This window comes from Heterocephalus glaber, unplaced genomic scaffold (genome assembly GCF_053883595.1).
Source record: "Heterocephalus glaber isolate CG9 unplaced genomic scaffold, H.glaber_assembly_v1.0 deba00001447, whole genome shotgun sequence".
Classification (NCBI taxonomy): domain Eukaryota; kingdom Metazoa; phylum Chordata; class Mammalia; order Rodentia; family Bathyergidae; genus Heterocephalus; species Heterocephalus glaber.
In genome coordinates, this window is record NW_028258299.1 from 186081 (window position 1) to 206342 (window position 20262).

Below are 20262 nucleotides of genomic sequence, written 5' to 3' on the forward strand. Positions count from 1 at the left end.
GGCCTGGCCGCTCAAAGGGATGCGTGTGGGCTGGTGGAATGGGCGGGGTCTTCTGGGGCTTGCAGGGGCGGGGCCAGAGTGTGGTTGGAGCCCTGTCACCTGCAGCCTGGGTGGGTGGGGCCAAGCTGGGGGACACTGGTAGCCTGAGCCGGGTCATTTCCCTGAGTCCCTTCTCCTGTCCCAGGTTTGACACGGGTTCTGGGCCAGCAGTGCTGACGAGCTCCGTGCCTGTGGAACTGGGCCGGTGGCATCGCCTAGAACTCTCAAGGCACTGGCGCCAGGGCACACTCTCTGTGGATGGTGAGAGCCCTGTTGTGGGCCAGAGCCCCAGCGGCACGGATGGCCTTAACCTGGACACGGACCTTTTCGTGGGTGGCATCCCAGAGGACCAAGCTGCTGTGTGAGTAGGAGTAGGTTGGAGTGTCTCTGAGGGCTCAGGCCCCAGCGCTGACTCTGGGCCGAGATTCCTGTGCATGCTAACAGGGTGGGGTGGCTGTGGATCTAGCCTCGACCCCAGCCCGTGACCTGTCCTGCCCCTGGCCTCTTTGTGATGCCACCCTGGTTCTGTTGGCCCTGACCTTCAGTCTTGATGTTTAACCCTCAACCCTACCTTCTGACTTTGTGGTTTATGGGACTGGCCACCTTGCGGGCATCTGGAAATGGGGGAGGCCCTGACCCCATCTTGTGGGGTACCGGGGGTTACAGTGGGCTGTGAGAGAGAACACCTCTTGCCTCTGCCTCTGACCCCTGACCCTGTCCTAATGCCAGGGTGCTCGAGCGGACCTCCGTTGGGGTTGGCCTGAAGGGCTGCATCCGCCTGCTGGACATTAACAACCAGCGACTGGAGCTGGGCAGCTGGCAGGGAGCTGCAGCCCAGAGCTCTGGTGTGGGCGAGTGTGGGGATGACCCCTGCCAGCCAAACCCCTGCAGCGGCGGAGCGCCGTGCCGAGCGCTTGAGGCTGGCCTGTTCCGCTGTCAGTGCCCACCAGGCCACTTTGGTGAGCGTGGGCTCGGGCCAGGTGCGGAGGGTGAAACCCGGCGTCTCAGGCAGGGTCTTTGTCTCTTGGGACCGCCATCATTGTCCCTTCAGGTCTGACCTGTGCCACCAAGAAGAACCCCTGCCAGCCAAACCCCTGCCATGGAGCAGCCCCGTGCCACGTGCTGCCTGAGGGGGCTGCCAAGTGCAGATGCCCCCTTGGGCGTGAGGGCACTCTGTGCCAGACAGGTAGGGGCCACGGTGGGCAGTGGGAGGTGTTATACTCAAGTGTCAGGGTTGAGTTGTGGTGCAGCTTTTCAGTCCCATGGGGCTTAGGACTTGGACAGGTGCCAGGCTTGAATCGGGCACAGGGTTTTGAGGCAGTGGGGGTGCAGGAGACCCCAGGGGTCAGCACCTGCAGCCCTGAGAGACCCCCCCCATCTGGTTCTCCACAGTCTCAGAGAAGGACCCTGGCTCCCAGCCCTTCCTGGCTGATTTCAGCGGCTTCTCCTACCTGGAACTGAGAGGCTTGCACACCTTTGAACGAGACCTGGGGTCAGCAGGACCGGGGGCTGGGACAGCTGGTGGGGAGGGAACTGTGGGCCCCCCCACAACGCTGTGTGACCCCAGGGAGAAGATGGCGCTGGAGCTTGTGTTCTTCACCCGTGGTCCCAGTGGCTTGCTACTCTACAATGGGCAGAAGACGGATGGCAGGGGCGACTTTGTGTCCCTGGCCCTGCGTGACTGGCACCTAGAATTCCGCTATGACCTGGGCAAGGGGGCTGCGGTCATCAGGTGGGCAAGTGAGGGTGGGCGGCCGGTGCTGAGCCGTCCCTGGTGGAGATGTGCCTGGGGCATGGTGGGTCGCCGTCCTGCCCAGCAGGCCTCGGAGCCTGCTCACAGTGCTGTACCCACAGGAGCAAGGAGCCTGTGGCCCCGGGCGTCTGGACAAGAGTCTCCCTGGAGCGAAATGGCCGCAAGGGTGTGCTGCGCGTGGGCGATGGGCCTCGGGTGCTGGGGGAGTCCCCGGTGAGTGCTGGGAGGAGAGGGGCCGCGGCCTCCACCCGCCCTGCCTCCCACCCCTTCCGCGCCCAGGGCCTGGGCAGCCCCTGGCTGGCTCTCACAGGACTGTTTCCTTTCGTCTGTCCTCTCTGCCCTCACTGCTCTCTGGCTCTTGCTCTGCACCCCCACCCGCTCTCCGGATGTCAGAAATCCCACAAGGTACTGTCCGCCTCTTAGCCTTGCCATCACCATCACCTCCGGCCCGCCTAGAGTAGCCCCTTCCCACTAACCCCTGCGTCTCTGTTTCTCTGGCTGACGCTGCCTCCTAGGGAGCGGCGCCGAGCTCAGGGCACTTGGGTGCACTTGGCCTTTCCCTCCCTGCTGGGCCCCGCGGAGCCCCTCACCCGGTGCCTCCTGCAGGTGCCACACACCGTGCTCAACCTGAAGGAGCCGCTGTATGTGGGGGGTGCCCCTGACTTCAGCAAGCTGGCCCGGGCAGCTGCGGTGTCCTCCGGCTTTGACGGTGCCATCCAGCTGGTACGAGGGATAGGGTGGAGCCCACCTCCAGGGCTGTGTGTGGGGATCGGGTACAGGAAAGACCTTTGGTGAGGCTACTTACTAGGGGACTAAGGGCCTTGCCCCTGTGCCCTGCAGATCTCCCTGGGAGGCCGCCAGCTGCTGGCCCAGGAGCATGTCCTGCAGGCAGTGGGCGTCTCGCCCTTTGCTGACCACCCTTGCACCCAAGCCCAGGGCCACCCCTGTCTCAACGGAGCCTCGTGTCTCCCACGGGAGGCCGCCTACGAGTGCCTGTGTCCTCCGGGCTTCTCAGGGCTGCACTGTGAGAAAGGTGAGCTCTGGCAGCACATGGCTAGGGCTGGGTGAGGCTCGGGTTGCCTGGGGCCCGTGTGATGGCCTGTCTCTCAGGGTTGGTTGAAAAGTCAGCGAGGGACCTGGAGACGCTGGCTTTTGACGGGCAGACCTACATCGAGTACCTCAACGCTGTGAGGGAGAGGTAATGTGCCTCCAGGAGCCAGGCACCCCCCCGCCACCACTGTCTGTCTGTTCCTGTCTGTGCATGCCAGCAGAGCAGAGCAGGACACCAGAACCCCACAAGCCCACTGGCTCTGTACCAGGAGGGGGGCAGGGCCAGTGTCTGCCCCACCACTGCCCTCCTTCCTTCTCACTGTGTCTGTCTCTTTGTTTCCAAGCGAACTGGCCAATGAGATCCCAGTGTAAGTAGCCTCTGGTCTCCATCTACCCCATGCTGTTATGTCCATCATGTGCCCCCTGCCTGGCAGCACAGTCCTAGCCCCACTGAGAGCAGAGCTTCCCATCCTGGGTGGAGGATGGGTGTCAGGGCTCATTTGCGCTACACAAGGCTCAACCCCAACCTTAGAAGTGGGGATCTCTCCCTCCCAGGACCCATGCCGAGGGCTGGCTGCATCACCCCCCATGATCACCCCATACACAGCAGCAGGGCGAGTGTGCACACGGGCCATGTATTTATGTGCAGGTTTCCATGTGTACACATGCAGTGTGCATATCTGCTGTGAATATATGTGCACGCGTGTGCACAGCCCACGTGTTCCCGTGTTCATGTGAAACATAGGTGTGTGTGAGATGAAGAATGAGCCTGTGTGCGTGCGCGTGTGTGTTCTTGTGTGTGTGTGCGCGCACACGTACTGGTACAGGACGGTTGCCACCCCCTGGCAGGTGAGCTCTCTGCCTCACCCCATCTCCTCTGCACCCTGCCGGGCGATGCCCCGCTGTGTCTGCACACACATGTGGCACACATATCCCTGCCAAGGCTCTCTAGGGGCTGGGCCGGTAGAACTGGGGTTGTGCATGCCTTAGTGGATGATTGCCAGTGTGGAAAAGGGGACTTCAGCCTATCTGCCCCCCCTCACTGCTTCCCTCTCTCCCTGCTTCTAAGCCCGGAAACTGCAGATTCCGGGGCCCTTCACAGGTGAGCACATGGCAGTGCCTGAGACCCTGGCCGGGCCCTGCCCTGCTGTGTGCCTGCCCACTGTCTCGGTCTCTCTTTGTTTCTCTGCCGCTCCGTCCCTCCATCTGTCTGCCTCTCCCCGACCCTGCTATTGCTGCCCTTGCCTGTGCAGCTGCCCTGGGTCGCATCACCAGCTCCAGCCCTCCTGCCTCCCCACCCCGTGCCCTGCTGCCTTCCCGAAGGCCTGACCTGCCCTGCCCTTCCCCCACAGCGAGAAGGCGCTGCAGAGCAACCACTTTGAACTGAGCTTGCGCACTGAGGCCACTCAGGGGCTGGTGCTGTGGAGTGGCAAAGCCACAGAGCGCACTGACTATGTGGCTCTGGCCATTGTGGATGGGTGCCTGCAGCTGAGCTATGACTTGGGCTCCCAGCCTGTGGTGCTGCGCTCCACTGTGAAGGTCAACACCAATCGCTGGCTGCGGGTCAGGGCTCACAGGTCAGTGGCTCCCCATGAATACAGTGGGCAACACCCAGCCAGCTCATATCTGGGCTCTGGAGGTCACCAGATGCCTGACAGGCTTACTAGCTGTGAAAGGGAGGGAGGGAGGGGAACAAGAAGGAGTGAGGGAAGCCCTCGTGGCCAGGGACTTGTTGCTGCCATCCTGGCCCCAGGCACGACTCCTGGGGTGGCCTCCAGGGTATGGCACCTGTGTGGTATGGGACAGGGATACGGGGCTCAGTGTCGGGCAGACAGGGCACTGATCATCTTGCCCACCCGCACCCTCAGGGAGCAGCGGGAAGGGTCCCTGCAGGTGGGCAACGAAGCCCCTGTGACTGGCTCCTCCCCGCTGGGCGCCACACAGCTGGACACAGATGGAGCCTTGTGGCTCGGTGAGTTTTTCGGGGGAGGCCAGGGAGGACATCGGCGCTGTCAGAATGTCTGAGACAGCTCCTGTCCTGGGGCAGCAGTGGGCAGCCGCGACAGGCCTGCAGCCTCAGGGCCAGGAGGAGGAGTGCGTGCGTGGACACAGCAGCTGGGCGCTGTTCCCAGGCGCCGATGGCCCTCTGCCCATCACAGCAGCTGAGTGATTTCCCTCTGTCTGTCCTGCAGGGGGGCTTCGGAAGCTGCCCGTGGGCCAGGCCCTACCCAAGGCCTATAGCACAGGCTTCGTGGGCTGCCTGCGGGACGTGGTGGTGAGTGGGCGCCCGCTGCACCTGCTGGAAGATGCAGTCGCCAGGCCGGAGCTGCGGCCCTGCCCCACCCCCTGACCGGCACCCAAGCCCCAGCCCACCCTGCTGTAATTATTTTTTATTTTTGTAAACTTGTTGCTTTTCAATATGATTTTCTTGCCTGTGTGTTGGCCAGAGGGACTGCTGACCTGGCCTCTTTTCTGTCCAGGCAGCTGTGCTGCAGAGGCCTGGTGTCCAGGCCCCACAGTGCTGTATGGCAGCCTCAGGACTTGCCCCTCTGCCACAGCCCTGTGCACTGTGTCCCCAGCGTGTTCACCTGTCGGTCCCTGGCATTCCTGACCCCGTTGGCAGACTCCACTCCCCATGTTACCATGTTTTGTCAGATGAGGTCCATGTCCCAGAGCAGGGGAGCAGCTGGATTGGATGGGGCCTTCCTCCGAGCAAGCCCCTGGGGCCTTCTGGTTCCCACTTACACTGCTCTTGCCTGTGTGTCCTGTGGGAGAGCCTCATCTGGGCTAGCCTGGAGCCCGGGGCCCTCCGTGCCAGTACTGTGACTTAGAAACAATGTTCCTTTTGGGCCCAGGCCCCACGCCCCCAGTGTGTCTGCTAGCCCCAGGGTGCCGGGGAACAGAGTCCATGGCCAGGCTCCCCTAGGGCACCCTCACTCGGCCTGGCCCACCCACCCTGGATGTAGCCCCCTTCCTACACTCAGGCCCAGTGAGGAGCTCCTCAAGGAGGGGTCCGCTGTGTGGCGTGGGCTCCTTCCCTCAGGGGTGGGTGTCCGGGCCTGACACCCACCGCGTTTTCAAACATTGGTCTCGTTTGATGCCCGAAGGTCACACCTTTTGTCCTGCCCTGACCCCAGAGCAGTACAGGTTGCAGACCAGGTCCACATGAGGGAGGCTGTGCTCATCTGAGAGCGGACAGCCTGGTGCCTGACCAAAGCCGAAGGCCAGGGGCCGGTGTGGCAGAGATGGCAGTGGAGCTGGAAACGCCTTAAACCATAGCGTCCATCCTCACCACTCCCCGCCCTCTGTGCAAACTGTTCAAGGGCCATCCAAGGCTGCTAGGGTGGCAGCCTGGCCCCCCTGCAGGGGAGGGGGAGGCAGGAGGGAGCGTCTGGGGTCTTGTTACTAACTCCAGTATAAGTCCATCAAACACCGTGAAATAAAGACTGTAAACAAAGAGGGGCTATGTGTGTCCTTGCTCACCACCTGCCAGCTCTGAGCTTGGGGGCTTTCTGCCCAGCTTCATAGTGGGGACACGGGCCTCAAGATTCCCTAGAGGCTCTGGTTAGAGGACATGGCCTGCACCAAGGGGCTGTGGTAGGGTGCACAGTTTACTCCAAGGGCCCTCGTTGGGGACAGCAAGGCTGTGGTGGGTGTTTGCCATGGAGCAGCCCCCTGTGTCTGAGCACAGCATGGGGACAAGCTAGGGACATTGGGCGAGAGAGGCCAGCCATTGGCGCTTCCGGGAGAGCTGACCAGGGAGCCCTGGTGGGATTATGGGTGACCCCTGGCGCAGGCCAAGCATCTCAGGAGGCGCTGGGAAAGAAAGAGCCTTATGGAGCTAAAGACAAAAGGTGTGTTGTTTTGACTTGATGTTAATGAAAGAATCCTCTCCAAAGAAAACCTTGAAATCCCGGACCCAGAGACCATGTGCTGCTGTGGCATTCACTGTATTATTCCTTCTTTGTTTCCTTGCTCCTGCAGGTGCTGGGCGCCTGCTCAGGCAGGGGGTGGAACTTGGGATGGGATGAGAGGCCCATAAGGCTGCACACAGTTGAGTCCCTCAGGGCAGGAACTTGGAACTCAGGCAGAGGCCAGAGTACCCTTGGCTTCAGGAAAGGCTGGAAGCAGCTAACCAGCTGGAGATGGCAGCCCGTGCGGGCACAGTGGGTGTAAGGACCCTCCACCAGGAGCCACGTGTGCCAGGGCCAGCACAGGAGGTGCCGGGGCAGGGTGCAGCCCCAGGCCCCAGGCCAGACCACGGTAGGGGCTGTGGGTTTCAGCAGAGCTGGGGCAGCACAGCGCAGCCAGAGGTCTGTGCCAAGGTGTCCGCACCTGCCCTGTGTCACCCTCGCCTCACCCAGCTGCTCAGTGGACAGTGAAGGCCCTGACGTGTTGTTTTTATTACTTTTGCGCTCATTTGCACTTGACAGCTCAGCCTAGGTGCTGGTGTGGGTCCTTGGAGGGGTCTGGCCCAGGGGGAGCAGCGGGCCTGGCAGGGTGCAGGCGGGGGTCTGGCTCCAGAAGCCATGAGCTCTTTAACAGGATGACCTGATTTCCCTTCCAGAGAAACTTCAGCAGCTTCCCTGGGGAGGGGCTGGGGGCTCCGACTGAGGAGTCCACCTGGGCCGGGACAGAACCCACCTGGATGGCCCGCAGCCCTCCCGCGGGCCTCAGCATTAGTGCCCTGTTTACTCCTCTATGGGGCCTGGGCACAACTGCTCATGCTGCCTGTGGGAGGCGACTCAAGACAAGACGTCAGAGCCTCCCGCGAGGACGGAGTTGCTGTGGCAGGGCGGTCAGGCCATCGGCACTGGCGTCACTGCTGAAGGGTTGGGAGGGCACCCACTGCTCAGCCCTTCCGCCGTCCTGCCTGCTCTTCCCTACGCCGCCTTGCCTTCCTTCCCTCCGTTCTGTCTCCCTCTTCCCTCCTTCTCTCCTCCCTGTCCTTCTCCAGTACTAGGACCCACCCCGGGGCCTTTGTGCTAAGCTACATCCCCAGCCCTTGGTCTTACTAAGTTGCCCAGACTGGACTCAAATTTGAGAGCCTCCTGCCTCGGCTTTCTGGAATTATAGGCATGTGCCTCCACACCTGGCTTGGTGCTGCTCTTTTTGCCGACATTCACAGAGGCTCTGGGTCAGCCACATGACTGCAATTAATTCTTGAGCCCAGAAATCCCCACCCTGAAGGGAAAACAGGCTGGGACAAAGTCACTTAAAGAGCAGGTAGGAGCTCAGAGGTGGGCTGTTGTGCAGCCTGGTCCCTCCTGGGAGCCTGGGCTTTGTCCTGGGCAGGTGCAGATAGGTCTGTCCCAGGGGGATAGGCTAGGGGAGGCCTGTGGGCGCAGCTCGCCTCCCTCACCTGCCATCAGCAAAGCAGCGATCTGCCTGCCTATACCCATCCACCAGTCACCCACATCCACTCCTGAACCATTCACTTTTTTAACAGTACTAGAGACTGCTGTAACACTGAGGAGTGCCCTACCACTACCAGCAGGCCCTACCACTGAGCTGCATCCCCTTTTGATTTTCTATTTTGAGACAGGGTCTTGCTAAGTTGGCTGGGCTGGCCTCAAATTTGTAATCATCTTGTCTCAGACTCCTGAGTAGCTAGGATTACAGGTATGCCCCGCCCTCGTTATTCACTAATTCAAACTGAATTAATGAATTCAAACACATTTATTAATTATATTATTTTTTTTTTTGGTACTGGGGGTAGAACTCAGGACTTTGTGCTTTCAAGGCAGGTGTGGGCACCACAGAGCCAAACCTTTAAATATATTTATTTATTGTTCCCCAGGCACTGTTTTTGGCCCTGGGATACAGCAGCACACAGAACAGTCTCTGCTGTCAAGAAGCTTATATCCTGGGGTGTGGGAGGTAGAAAACTGATAAGTGAAGTATATGTCAATGAGGAGATAAATACCCCGGAAAAAGGTGGTGACAAGCCAGGCCCTGCTTTGGTCAGCAGGCCAGTCTAATGAACTACCAGGACCACTGGAAGAATGCTTATTCCCACAAAGGTGGAAGCTGAGGCTGAGGTCGGGTTGGGGGGCTGCACACTTGTTCTGAGTAGGGTCTGCACCGGGCTGGCTGGCACCAGGCAGTGTCTGGGCCTGAAGTGAAAAGCTGGCACCTTGCAGGGGACACTCTTTGTAGCTTCGGTGGGTGTACTAGGGCCACCCCCTGCCCAGGACTGCACAGCCCCTGCCTCCTTCCCATGGGCTCAGAGTCCTGGTCATTGCTGCTACCACAGGGGCAAGGTGGGTGCGGGGCAGGGCTGTCCTTCCTGGTGACCTCAACCCAACATCTGTCTGGGGGTCTTCAGGCTCCCCAGGGGTGGCAGGTGGCAGCCTGTGTGGGAAGCCCCGGTGGAGGACTGGGTGCCAGAGGACCTGGTCCTGTGGGGGGCGCAGTGGCCCCTGGGAACAACTCATGAGGCCTTGGGGAGGGCTCAGCAGGATGAGGGCAGCTATGGACCCACCACCTGCCCTGAGGGACCTGGTGGAGGGGCAGTGTGCCTCAGCTCCTGGGGATGCTGTCCACTGGGGGTCTGGCTGGAGCCCTTGGAAGGGAGGATGTGGCAAGAAAGGGAGAGGAAACCAGTAGAGTGGACAGTGACCCCATGTCTGCCCTGGACATGGAAGGTAATCTGTAAGCACCAGGGCAGCCAGGAAAAGGCTCCAGCAGGGCCTAGATCTGATCTGCCTGGTCATCTCCTGAGCCCACGGTGGCAGGCAGGGCTAAGGCTGCGCATGGGATGGACACCCCTTGTCCTGGAAAGACCAAAGTTCCTTCCCAGAACTATCCAGCCATGCTGTCTTAGGGCACACCGGTGGGTGGGCCAGGCCTGACCCTGGGAGTGGATTGCTGGACAGGGGTCTGGGGGAGGCAGAATCAGGGAGAGTTGGCCTGTGCTCCCAAGGCCCGTCCTGGTCTGGGAAGGGCTTGGCCTAGTCCCCAGGCTTCCTGACAGGGAAAGGGCAGGCCCGGGCCCGCTGCACAGGAAAAACCCAGAATGTTCTGGAAGCTGAAGATGCCACGTGAAGGGAGACCATGGAGCCCGGTACCCCGAGAGGCAGCTGGCACCCCTGCCTTTCCAGGTGCCATGAGACCCAGGGCACCAGTGTCCACCACCACCTGTGCTGAGGAACAGCACAGCATTACACAGGCTGCTCTGAGACCCACCGCGGTGGGCCAGGCAGCTCCAGCACCCTCTCTGGGTTTCTGGGATCCTATGTTGGAACCTGGGGTGGGCTTATGTGTGTATGTGCACACGTGTGTGCGTGTGTCTGTCTGTCTGTCTCTGAGGACAAGCGTGGTGTCTGCAGGGCAAAACCTAGGCAAACCACTGTCCCTAGCTCAGGGATGTCTGCAGCTCCCTCCCCTGACCCTCGCCTTGTTCCCTCCAGGCCTGAAGCCCCACTGGCAGGGGCTGAGAGTGCAAAAGGCAGGTCCTGCCCTGGTTCCACCTCTGCCCTCCTTGCCGGTGACCTGAGCTGAGCTGGCTCCTCCAACGTCGGTTTCCCTACTCCAGGGAGCTGCGTCTGCCTGGGAAGGGGGCATCCTAGTCTGGGAGGCCGCTCTGCTCCTCCTTGCTGAGAATCATGCTGCCACCTGGTGGCCACTGTGGGCCACACACAAAGTGCCTGTCCCACTCCCGCAGGTTCCTTGGGTGGCCAGGGGGAGGGACTTGGCCCCTGCCAAGGTCTGTGTGTGTTCGTCAGGTGTCTGCTTGCTGTGGGTCTTTGTCCACTTTCTGTGTGTCAGGCCAGGTCTGGAAAACAAGCTGAACAGGGCAACTCAACAGCTTTCTGGTGTGGAGAGAGCAAGCAGCCCTGGGGTTCTGTTCTCCCAGCGTTAACCCAGGAGCCCAAGGCACAGACACTTCATGATCTCTGCCATCCAAGAGGTGGCATGGGCGGGCTGTGACTCTGGGAAGGGCAGGCTGCCAAGCCAGGCCCCACTGCCACCCCACAGCCAGACAGGAAGTAAGATGTGGGAGGTGGGGCAGAGTCACTCTGGAAGAGTCCCAGGGTGCAGGGGTCTGGGACCCTGTCCCCTCCCAGCAGGTCCCAAGCGAGTCCCAAGCAGCTTCTCCCCACAGGAGTTCATGAGGGTGCTGCACAGTCCCTCTGGGAGAGGGGAGCTGGATGGCCAGAGGCGAGGGCACCGGGTTTAGAGCAAAAGCCTGAGTGGAAGAGGGCGAGGCAGCCACCCTGAGCTGTGGGCTGTTCCTGCCAGTCCCTCATGGCCATGAGGCCTCCAGCACGGAGAGCTGCGTGTCGGAGCTCTCCTGGCCACAGGTACCAGCAGGGAGGTTAAGCAGGCCTCCAGGGAGGGTTTGAGGGATGCCCTGGTCATCACCCAGGCTTGTCCTCTGGGCTGGGTCAGGGGAAGAGAGCTGGGCATTGAGAACTCTGGAGAGGAGCAGTGCCCCTGTCAAAACTGTTTCCCCAGGAATGCCAGTTCCTGTACCCACCCCCAAGAGGCATAACAGCTGGAGAACAAGCTCAAGAATAGCTACAAGATCAGTGGTTTCGCCGCCTGCCTTGCAAGCTCAAGGACCCGAGTTCGATCCCCGGTACCAAAAAAAAAAAAGGATAGCTGTAAGAATAGCCTCCCCTGGGAAGCAAGGCTCAGGGCTCCCTCACATGCCATCCCGCAGGGGTTCTGGGCAGAGCAGGGAGTGCACCTGCCACTAGAGGTGTGATGAGATCCCTCTCAGATGCCCAGGCTCCTCAGGCCTTCCCCCACCTCTGCTCACTGCAGGGTTAGGGGCAAGGAGGGAGGGTGGCCCTTGAGCCTCCTGCCTCTTTTGAGACTCGAGACTGCACAGCATGGAAGACAGCGTGCATGAAGCCAAGCACAGGAGGGGGTTGGTGTGTCAGGGAGGCAGGCGTGCGTGGCACATACCCCGTGTGGCTGGCCTGGATCACACAGGACACCTTGTGCCCCTAATAAGAGCCCGGAGCTCCACCAGTAGGTCCTAAGGGATGCAAGGAAGTGTGGACCTTGGCAGGACTGAAGGCTGCTGAGGTAGCAGTGGTGCTGAGGGGTCCCCGAAGTGACCTGCCTGAGCACTGGTCGTGAGCCCCTCCCCAGCCTCCAGGAACTGTGTGGGAGCCACCAGTCACCATGCCACTTCACACAGGCCTGTCCTCTGGACCTTTAGTCCTGTACACAGCAGGTGGTCAAGGCTCGCCTCTTTCAGAGCGGCCCAGAGGAGAAGCCAGGCTGTGGAGTAGGCAAAGTGTCCATTCCCACCACGTCTGCAGACCACAGTGGCCACCTTCTGGGTGGAGCACATTTATGGTCACAAGCACCAGAGAGGTGGAGAGACGCTGGACTGGAGCCCTCTGAGTCCCCTGTGCTGCAGCTGGCCCAGCTGAAAACAGCCTTTCCCGACTGGGACAGAAGCTGTGTGTCCCTGAGGAGCACAGGGCAAGGGTGTTGCTGGTCTGCCAGACGGGCTGACAAAAACCACTGACCCCCAGAACAAGTGTTCATGGACCTGGCCAGAGCTGTAGGACAGCAAAGCAGCTGAGCACAGGCACAGTCCTACTGTGCACGGGAGAGTTGTGGGCAAAGGGTCCGTGTGATCAGAGTCCCCAGTGTGGGGCCCTGAGCAGAAACCCCCAAACCTGGCTTCTCCAGCCTTTGGTGGCTTCCGTGTCCCTTAATCCAGGGGACAAAGTGCAAGCCTGGCCTCTGGGCAGTGTTCGTGGAGGCCAGCCAGGTTCTCAAGCCAACACCCAGCCCCTAGGCCATGGCAGCCCCAGGGCGGCCTCAGACTGCCTGCTCTGCAGGGCGTGTCCCACACATCTCCCTGGTCCAGGGCAGCAGCCTGATCTCCTCTGTATGCCAGGGGTGCCTATTTCTGTCTCGGGCGGATCTCCCCCTCCCCACCTGTCGGCCTCTGTGCGTGGGAGGATTCTGTGGGCACCTCGAACCCTTCAGGGCCGCTCTGCCCCGATAGAGCCCGATCCCCAGCTCCCTCTTCCCTTCGTCCCCACCTCCTTATGACCTGGGCAATCCTCCTAGCTTCTCCCAGGGCGGGGGCAGCAGCGCCCTTTAACCCTCCAGGGAGCTGCCCGACCTGCAGGCCCTCGGTGGCTCATTGCACGTGCAGGCTAGGCACGGGAGGGAGGGACACAAGCCGAGGCGGGACCTCCGGACCGGGTAAGGGCAGGGCCTGGGTCTCACCGGTGAACTCGCCAGCGGTCCACCGGGTTTGACCTCTCAGTGTGGCCATCCGCGATTCGCCTGGATCTCAGCGGCAGGCCGGGTGACCGCTCCGGCCCGGCCCGGAGACCACGCCCACGCTTGTCCTCGCCCACCAACCCCACCCTCCGGGCCTCCCGGCCAGCCACGCCCCCTGCCTAGCCCCGCCCGGTCTGGCTCCGCCCTTGGCCCCGCCCCTGCCCATGGCAGCCCTGAGCTTCCAGTCCCTAGGGGCTAGACGAGGACATCCACGTCCGGAGGCTGTCCTTCAGGAAGGTGCGGACGAGGCGCGGTACCAATTCAGCCCGCCTGCGTGAGCAGGAGGCACCGTGGTGACCTCCGGCCCTTTCCCCAACGCGGGCTTCCCCGCCAGGAGCCTGTGTATTTGAACCCCCGGCTGAGCTGGTGCTCCAGGCGTAGGGCAGACAGGCGCAGACACAGCTTTAGGACTCGGCGGTAGCAGGTGGTTTGTGGGCCTCCGGGCACCCCTCAGACTCCCGAGCAGGCCCACTCTCGGGGTCTAGGCCTCCACCCCGAGGTCTGAGAGCTGGCGGGGGACACCGGTGAACCTGTGTGCCACAGACCCAGCTGCCCCGAGCGGGCTTGTGTGTGACATCACAGGCTCAGCACCTGACCTGACCGGCCGTGTGGCCTGAGGTCCCCAGGCTGTGAGGGCCCTGTCACCGTCATGTGGACAGGGCTGCGGAATAAGGGTGTGTGCTAGGGCAGGCCTGTGTGACCCTAGGCCTGGCCCTCCCGGTGACAAGGATGCAGCTCATGTGTGCGTGACTGGTGACAGGGTATGATGTCATTAGCCTGTGCCCATCACAGGTGACATCTCCAGGAAAGGGCTGTGTTCTCAGTTCTGTCTTCACTGTGGCCTGGGCCAGGGTCCAGGGTCCCTGTCCCCACAGGGGGACCCCACCGTGCCAGTGTTTCCCTGAGCTGCCTCCCTGCCTGCCAGAGGCCCCCCTGGTTGGAACAGGAAGAACCCTGGAGTCAGAGGTGAGGAGGCCAGGACCTGCCTGAGCTGGAACAGCCCGGCCCTCTTGGCCACGCCTGCCTGGTGGTGCAGGATTCCTGGGGCTGATGCACACCGGGGTGGGGCGAAGTGTGTGGGCGAGGTACCCAGCCCTCGTGACCTTGTGACGCTGCCGTGCCACTGCAGCATCAGGCTGGCCCAGGGGACGGAGGCCCTGGTCTTGCCACCCCTGCCTTGAGAACCCTCAGGCCGCAGTTCTCATGGCGCTCACGAGTTTGTGGCTCTGTAACCAGGTCCTGGTGGGTCGTGGGGCAATGATTTCTTGGGGGTGTGTCCAGGATGGCCATGGTAGAAGGAGGAAGAGAGGGGCCTGTCAGAGGCACTGGGCTCTGGCCCCGTCTCGGGCTCCACCTTTGTCCTCTCTGCCCTGACTCCGGGCTGAGGCTTGTCTGCCTCCTGGGGGAGCGTCACTGTGCTGGCTGCCAGCCGAGCCCAGAAGTGCCCTGCCTGTCCAGAGCCACCGGGTGGGGTGGCCCCCCAGACCCTCTGTCCCTGCAGTGATCCAGTGGGGTACCTTGGAAAGAGGCTGGGGGTGGCTTTGGAAGGGAGGGACTGAGGCCCCCAGGGAAGGGAGCGTGCAGGGTGAGGACATCCACCAAACATGGGTACAAAATAGTTTATTTAAAAATGTTCTTCAGGGGCTGGGGATTTAGCTCAGTGTGACCCTGGGCCAGAGGACCAGCTCGGCGTCCCCAGCCAATGGAAGGGGCCAGCCTTGTCCAGAGAGGGTCCAGGGAAGACCCTGGTGAAATGTCAGCATGGAGGGAGGGGACAGCTGGCCCCTTTTCTGAGCAATTCACAGTGTGTCTGGGGAGGGCCAGGTGTCTCCTGGACCCCTTCCCCAACAGCTTGCTAGGGTCAGGGATGTCTCTGGCCTGCAGGAGCCTGTGGTTCTGGGACCCTCTGGGGGACCTTTTGTCTACCCTACCAGAATCCAGTCCTCATTGGCGTCCTGGGCTGACATCCCGTGGTGTCCACGGCCTTGAGCTCCAAGGGATGGGGTGGGAGTGTAGGCCTGGCCACTGGCTGGTGATCCTAGTTGCTGTGAGCTAGAGGCTGGAGGGAGAGGGCGGTGGCAGCAGTGGTGGCAGTGGCTACATGCTGCTGCGGCAGGCAGCGCAGATTCCCAGTCTTGAGGGCACACTGCACGGGCCACAGAACCACGCAGAACAGCACCAGTAGCAGCACTGAGACCAGCGCCAGGCGCCGCCAATCTGCACATCGCTCCCAGCAGCGGGCCAGGCAGGCCAGGCGGCCCCGGCGTGGGGCAGGGTCCAGGATGGGCACTGGAGGCGTGGGCTCGGCGGGCTTGCTTAGGCCTACGTCCACACACACGGAGCCGGGTGCCTCCTGGCCAGGCGTGGTGGGCAGTGGGCGGCAGCACAGTTTAGTGCCCTCCAGCCACACCAGCTCTTCCCGCCGCAGGTGCACTGGCAGCTTGGCCTGCAACTGGCGGCTGGTGCGAAGGCCAGGGGCCCCAGCAGCTGGTACAGCCGTGGGCTGCCGGCAGAATGGACAGGGCACAGCTTCTGCGCCAGGGCGGCCTGTGGGCTGGGCAGCTGCCAGCCGAGCTAGGCATTCTAGGCAGAAGACGTGGGTGCAGGAGAGCTCCTTGGGTGTCTTGAAGATGTTGTCATAGCCTGAGAAGCAGATGGAGCACTCCAACGGTGAGGCTACCCGCTCCGAGCTCGGGGTGCAGGGGGACCTGGGGCTGCTGGCCGAGCTGGAGGACCCAGGCACTGAGGAGGCTGTGGAGCTGCTCCGGCGGGGGGGCGGCACAGCTGTGTGCCATATTTCCTGGCCTGATGACATGGGTCTGAGCTGCAGGACAAGTGGAGGTTACCATGAGCGACTCTAGGAGCCCCTTTCCCGTGAAGTCACCCTGTAGCTGTCTTTCTTCCGCTCTTTTTCCCAGCATCAGCCCCACAGATCAGGGAAGACACCATCCCTCTATGGACACCTCCAGACTTCCCTCTGCCTGTGCTGAGGTCTTCTGCCCACCTGTAACCCACCTTCCCTTGCGTGCCACAGGACCGAGCACCCTGGTGACCCAGACTGGACAGCCCAGCAGGGCTGTAGGAATGAAAGCCATGGGCCTAGGGCTCTTGCCAATGGCTCAGTGGATGCCTCGGTCGACAGTGCCCATGACAGTCCTTGCTTCCCTTGGGCTGTGTGGTTGACCCATAGCCCTGTGTGGAGAAGGCAGCTCTGAGGGAGGGGTAGCTAGGGTCTTTCAGCCAAGTTAGGGAGACTTGAACTTGGATACCAGTGGACTCCTGGTCTGGCAGGGATTGGAAATGACCCCCAGCCATAGCCAGAAAAGTGGGGTGCAGGCTTCAGCCACTCGTCCTGGTCCCTGAGTGTTGAGATCACACAGCTGGCCACTGAGAAGGAAAGGGGATGTCTGGCTCCAGGGCCTTCCTCTTCCAGAGTCTGCTCCATGCCCCTGACCGTCCTGGAAGACCCTGCTGACCAGGGCCCACCTGGACTTGTCTGCTGCTCCTCTCTGGGCCAGGTCTCTACCCCAGGAGCCACAGACATCCTGCCTCATCCTTCACCTCAGAGGTCCTGGCCACAGGGCCCCCTGGAGCCCAGGCCCCAGCATCCATGACCTGGGCTGTGCCTGGCCTGATCCTCACCTGCTGGTTGGTCCCAAGCGGGTGGCTGAAATGGCTCAGGTTACTAAACCGTCCCTGTGACCAGTGAGTCATGTGACATCACGGTGATGTCATGGGGTCTCAGGTTCCTGGTGCGTGATGTCACCACCTCTTGGGGCAGCAGTGGCCTTAGCAGGGTTGGGGGAACCTCAGGATTGTCCTCTCCTACCCGCCCCTCTCAGAACTGGTTCCCTGGCATCAGGCCTCACCCTCTTGAGGTGCCCCACCCTGAGCCATGCAGGTGAAAGGTAAGACATGCTGGGCTGGGCTTACCTGGCAGCTGAGGGTCAGTAGCTCCTGGGCATGGTCTTCTCTGCCGGCCACGGCAGGGCTCTGAGCCTCTGGGCTCCGCGGCTCCAGCAGCGTCCTTTCCCTGTCCTCCCAGCCCAGCCTGTCCTCTTCACCTGGCGGGTGTCCCTCCACAGGCCAGTGTCCAGCAGCTGTCTTGTGTTGCCGGCCTGGCAGGCACGCCCCCAGTGGGGTGGGGTGTGGGGATGTACTAGGTCCAGTCCCGAGCTCTGTTGCAGGCTGCTGCGGGTTCTCTGGCTGTCAGCTCCAGGAAGGTATATTTATACCCTCTAGGTCATGCCAGTCCAGGGTGTGGCCAGGGCGCAGGGATTGGCTGGCCTCCTGTCCTCCCTGGCAGGCTAGGCATGGGTGGGAGGGGAGCAGGTGAGGGTCAGAACTGGGGTGGCCTGGGGCATGACAGGCCCCTGCAGCATGGAGTTTGGAGGGTGGACAGTGGATGATCAAAGCCCCTGTCCCTGGGAAGAGGATCTGGCCCCATGCCGGATCCCGCGCCCCTGACTCTGGAGCGGGTCCTAGCCCAGCTGGCTGCCCTGTCCACTTGTACCACCCATGTCCTTCCCAGCAGCCCATCCTGCACCTCCTCTCCTACCTCCCACATGCTCACACGCGTGCTCCAGTTCCACAGCCTTTGTGGAACTTCCTGCTCTGGGGTCCAGGAAGTGGGTGTGAGGTCAGGGCCGGGCCTAAGCAGTGGCCTCAAGGGTGAGGTCAGGGCGAGGTCCCTGGGCTGCAGGGACACTTTTCCGGCAGGGCTCGGGCCCAGTTAGGGTTGGGCTGCTTTACTCTGGCCCAGCACAGTGGACCTCAGCAGAGCAGTGAGCAGGACCTGGTGCCCTGGACCCCAGCTGTCATCGTCCACCCATCTGGGCCACTGTCACCGCAGTGGTCTGGGCCCCAGAAGCCCCCACAGCAAGGTGCTCTGCATCCTGGTGCCCAAGGCCAAGCCCCAGAGGGCTAGGTGTGGGGGCTGAGAGGATGAAGGTCCCGTCAGAGCGGGCCTGAGCTCAGAAGGGAAGGCTCCCCAGCTACTCCATGACAGAGGAAGCCCGGGGAGGAGTCCAGGGAGGGAGGGGGTCCAGGATTGCTGAGGGCACAGGGGATCTGGAGACTTGCTGTGAGGACATCCGCAGGAGTGAGTCTGTGGGGTTCATGACTGTCACATGCTGCCCAGGACCCGCCCTGAGTCTCTGAGGTCACTGGGGCTCCTCAGAGGACAGGTAGTGCCCGGAGGCAGTGACAGCAAGCCCTGAGAATGTGGGGCCTCCCTGAAGAGGTGGGGCCGGCCCTGGGAAGCTCAGGGCAGCGGCACAGGTGTCTAGGGCAGTAGCTGGGCCCACCTGGTCCCCACCCTGGCCAACGGGGCAGAGAAGCAGCAGCAGGTGAGTGACACTGTGTGCATGACCCCCCCTAGTGTGGCAGTGAGCAGTGTGCCCGTGGGAGGCGAGTGGGTGCCAGCGTGTGCACAGGGCCCTACCACCCCAGGCATGGGGCGCCCTGGACAAAGCCCGAACAGATGTGCACCCAACATGGCCTGGACACTGAGCTGTCCTGGGCAGCAGAACCCAGGAGGGATCAGCTCTCACCCGAGCCTACCCTGGGCATAACCCTCCTGGCACCAGGACCTTGTAAAGTCCCTGGTGATGCCCTGCCTGGGTACAGCCAGGCAGTGAGGCCCCCCAGAGCCAGGCTCTCCAAGGCCCAACCCCATCAGCTCTGTGCTGGACACGCTGCGTTCCAGTTGTCGACATGGAAGGTGCATCTCACCCCATGGCTTGGGCCTGGGGTTCCCCCCTGCAGACCTCTGGGGTTGAAGATGCCCATGGGGCTGGCCCTGGCCTGACTTCTACCCTTTGAGTCCCTCTTGCACCCAGCAGTGAGCATGAGGTCGCCACAGGCCCTAACCCAGCTGCTGGGCCTGCCCTGTGGCAGTTGCCCGAGGCCACCGAGACCACTGAGTGCTGCTGCAGGTCCTTCCTTGCTGCCCCTACCCTGTCAGCTCTAGGTGCCTCTGCCAATGCCAGTAAAGCCGCTGTGGAGGGACCTGGAGGGGCTAGAGGGAACCCTGGTCTCCAGTTTAAGCCACAGGGTAGAAGGGGAGAGGCCCCAGCACAGCAAAGCATGGGCAGAAGGGCCTGTGCGGGGCGGCCTCTCAGGGAGAAGGAGGAGGAGCCCCTGGCCACGCCCCAAGGCCGACCGGCTGGCCCCATGCTGCCTTTTCTGCCTCCACCCTATCAGAAATGTCTGGGGACCCCTGCCCCACCTCAAGATTCTTCATCTGGCCTGGCCAGAACAGCCAAGATGGCTCAGGATGGTGCGGGCCAAGGGCGACCTAAGTGCAAAGAGGCACACGGGGCTGACGCCTTCCCAGGCCCACGCTGCCTCTCGTGTTGTCTCCAGGGCAGTGTCCTCAGTCCCCAGGATAGAAGGACCAGGTCTGAAGCTTCGCCCCATGCTCTGGCAGGGGTCCTGCTCCCCAGTGCTTCTCTGGAGCCTAGGCCAGGGCTAGAAGCACAAGTCAGATAGTAGTAGGAGTCGGAGGTACTGGGACAGAGGCCCAGAGCAGTGACAAACAGGGACAGGACTCAGCATCCCAGGCTCTGCCCTCCTCAGGCAGATGTGCTCATGCCCCCAGGCCCCTCCAAAGAGCCATCCTCCCACAGGATGGACGTGCTGTTAGGCTTGGGCGGCCAGGACGGTGGCCCTGCTCTTCCAAGGGCGACTGCAGCCCACACACTGCCCACTCACAGCCTCCTCCCGGGGGCTCTGGGGTGTGAGGTGCCCTGCAGTCCTGTCTGCACCCCACCAGGTCTGAGCGGTCGGAGGAGCCTGGAGGAGGCAACCACATTCTTCCCTTCTTTCACTGTGGGCTGGGCTCAGCCTGCAAGAGCAGCAAGGTAAGCCCCTCACTCAGGGACATCCTGAAAGGTGAGGGGCTGTCCCTGGGGAACAGGTCACAGCACAGCATGCACTAGAGGTTGGGCTGAGCTTTCTGCTTCCAGGCCCTGGCCAGGCACGGGGTGTGTGTGTGCGTGCGGGGGTTGTCCCACACCCTGCAGAGGGTTTTCCCACCCTCCCTGTCCCTGGTCCCCTGCACAGGGTGGCGTGAGGGTGGCCTGGGCCTGGATAGGGTGGCACCTCTCACATGAAGAGAACGGATGACCCTCGAGACGGTAAGAGGACCAAGAACA

The 20262-nt window shown here is 62.1% G+C and overlaps 2 protein-coding genes across 15 annotated transcripts in view; one reads left to right on the top strand and one right to left on the bottom strand.

The window, feature by feature from the left end:
* The window catches only part of Agrn (agrin), a 33440-nt gene extending 27141 nt beyond the window's left edge, over positions 1-6299 (top strand). For 5 of the 11 annotated variants that reach the window (XM_087214499.1, XM_087214494.1, XM_013065116.3 and 2 more), the window contains 15 exons: positions 185-400; positions 769-998; positions 1091-1225; positions 1432-1531; positions 1607-1771; positions 1894-2005; positions 2186-2197; positions 2399-2515; positions 2633-2825; positions 2903-2990; positions 3187-3210; positions 3912-3944; positions 4195-4419; positions 4711-4814; positions 5035-6299. In XM_087214499.1, the coding sequence (XP_087070625.1) occupies positions 185-400; positions 769-998; positions 1091-1225; positions 1432-1531; positions 1607-1771; positions 1894-2005; positions 2186-2197; positions 2399-2515; positions 2633-2825; positions 2903-2990; positions 3187-3210; positions 3912-3944; positions 4195-4419; positions 4711-4814; positions 5035-5192 (1912 nt within the window). In that variant the 3' untranslated portion in view covers positions 5193-6299. The remainder of the gene's footprint in view (positions 1-184; positions 401-768; positions 999-1090; positions 1226-1431; positions 1532-1606; positions 1772-1893; positions 2006-2185; positions 2198-2398; positions 2516-2632; positions 2826-2902; positions 2991-3186; positions 3211-3911; positions 3945-4194; positions 4420-4710; positions 4815-5034) is intronic. The other 6 variants (XM_087214500.1, XM_013065120.3, XM_087214496.1 and 3 more) reach the window with 5 other exon arrangements.
* Positions 6300-14709: 8410 nt separating this feature from the next.
* Positions 14710-20092, bottom strand: Rnf223 (ring finger protein 223). 4 transcript variants are annotated; one of them, XM_013065169.2, is made up of 2 exons: positions 17039-20092; positions 14710-15929 (listed from the first exon to the last, which is right to left on the bottom strand). In XM_013065169.2, the coding sequence occupies exon 2, from the start codon at positions 15918-15920 to the stop codon at positions 15144-15146; it is 777 nt and encodes a 258-aa protein (XP_012920623.1). In that variant the 5' UTR covers positions 15921-15929; positions 17039-20092; the 3' UTR covers positions 14710-15143. The 4 variants fall into 4 exon arrangements, with proteins under 4 accessions (XP_012920623.1, XP_087070642.1, XP_087070641.1 ...); XM_087214516.1 differs by having other exon boundaries at positions 14710-16297; XM_087214515.1 differs by having other exon boundaries at positions 14710-16492.
* Between the last annotated feature and the right edge of the window lie 170 nt (positions 20093-20262).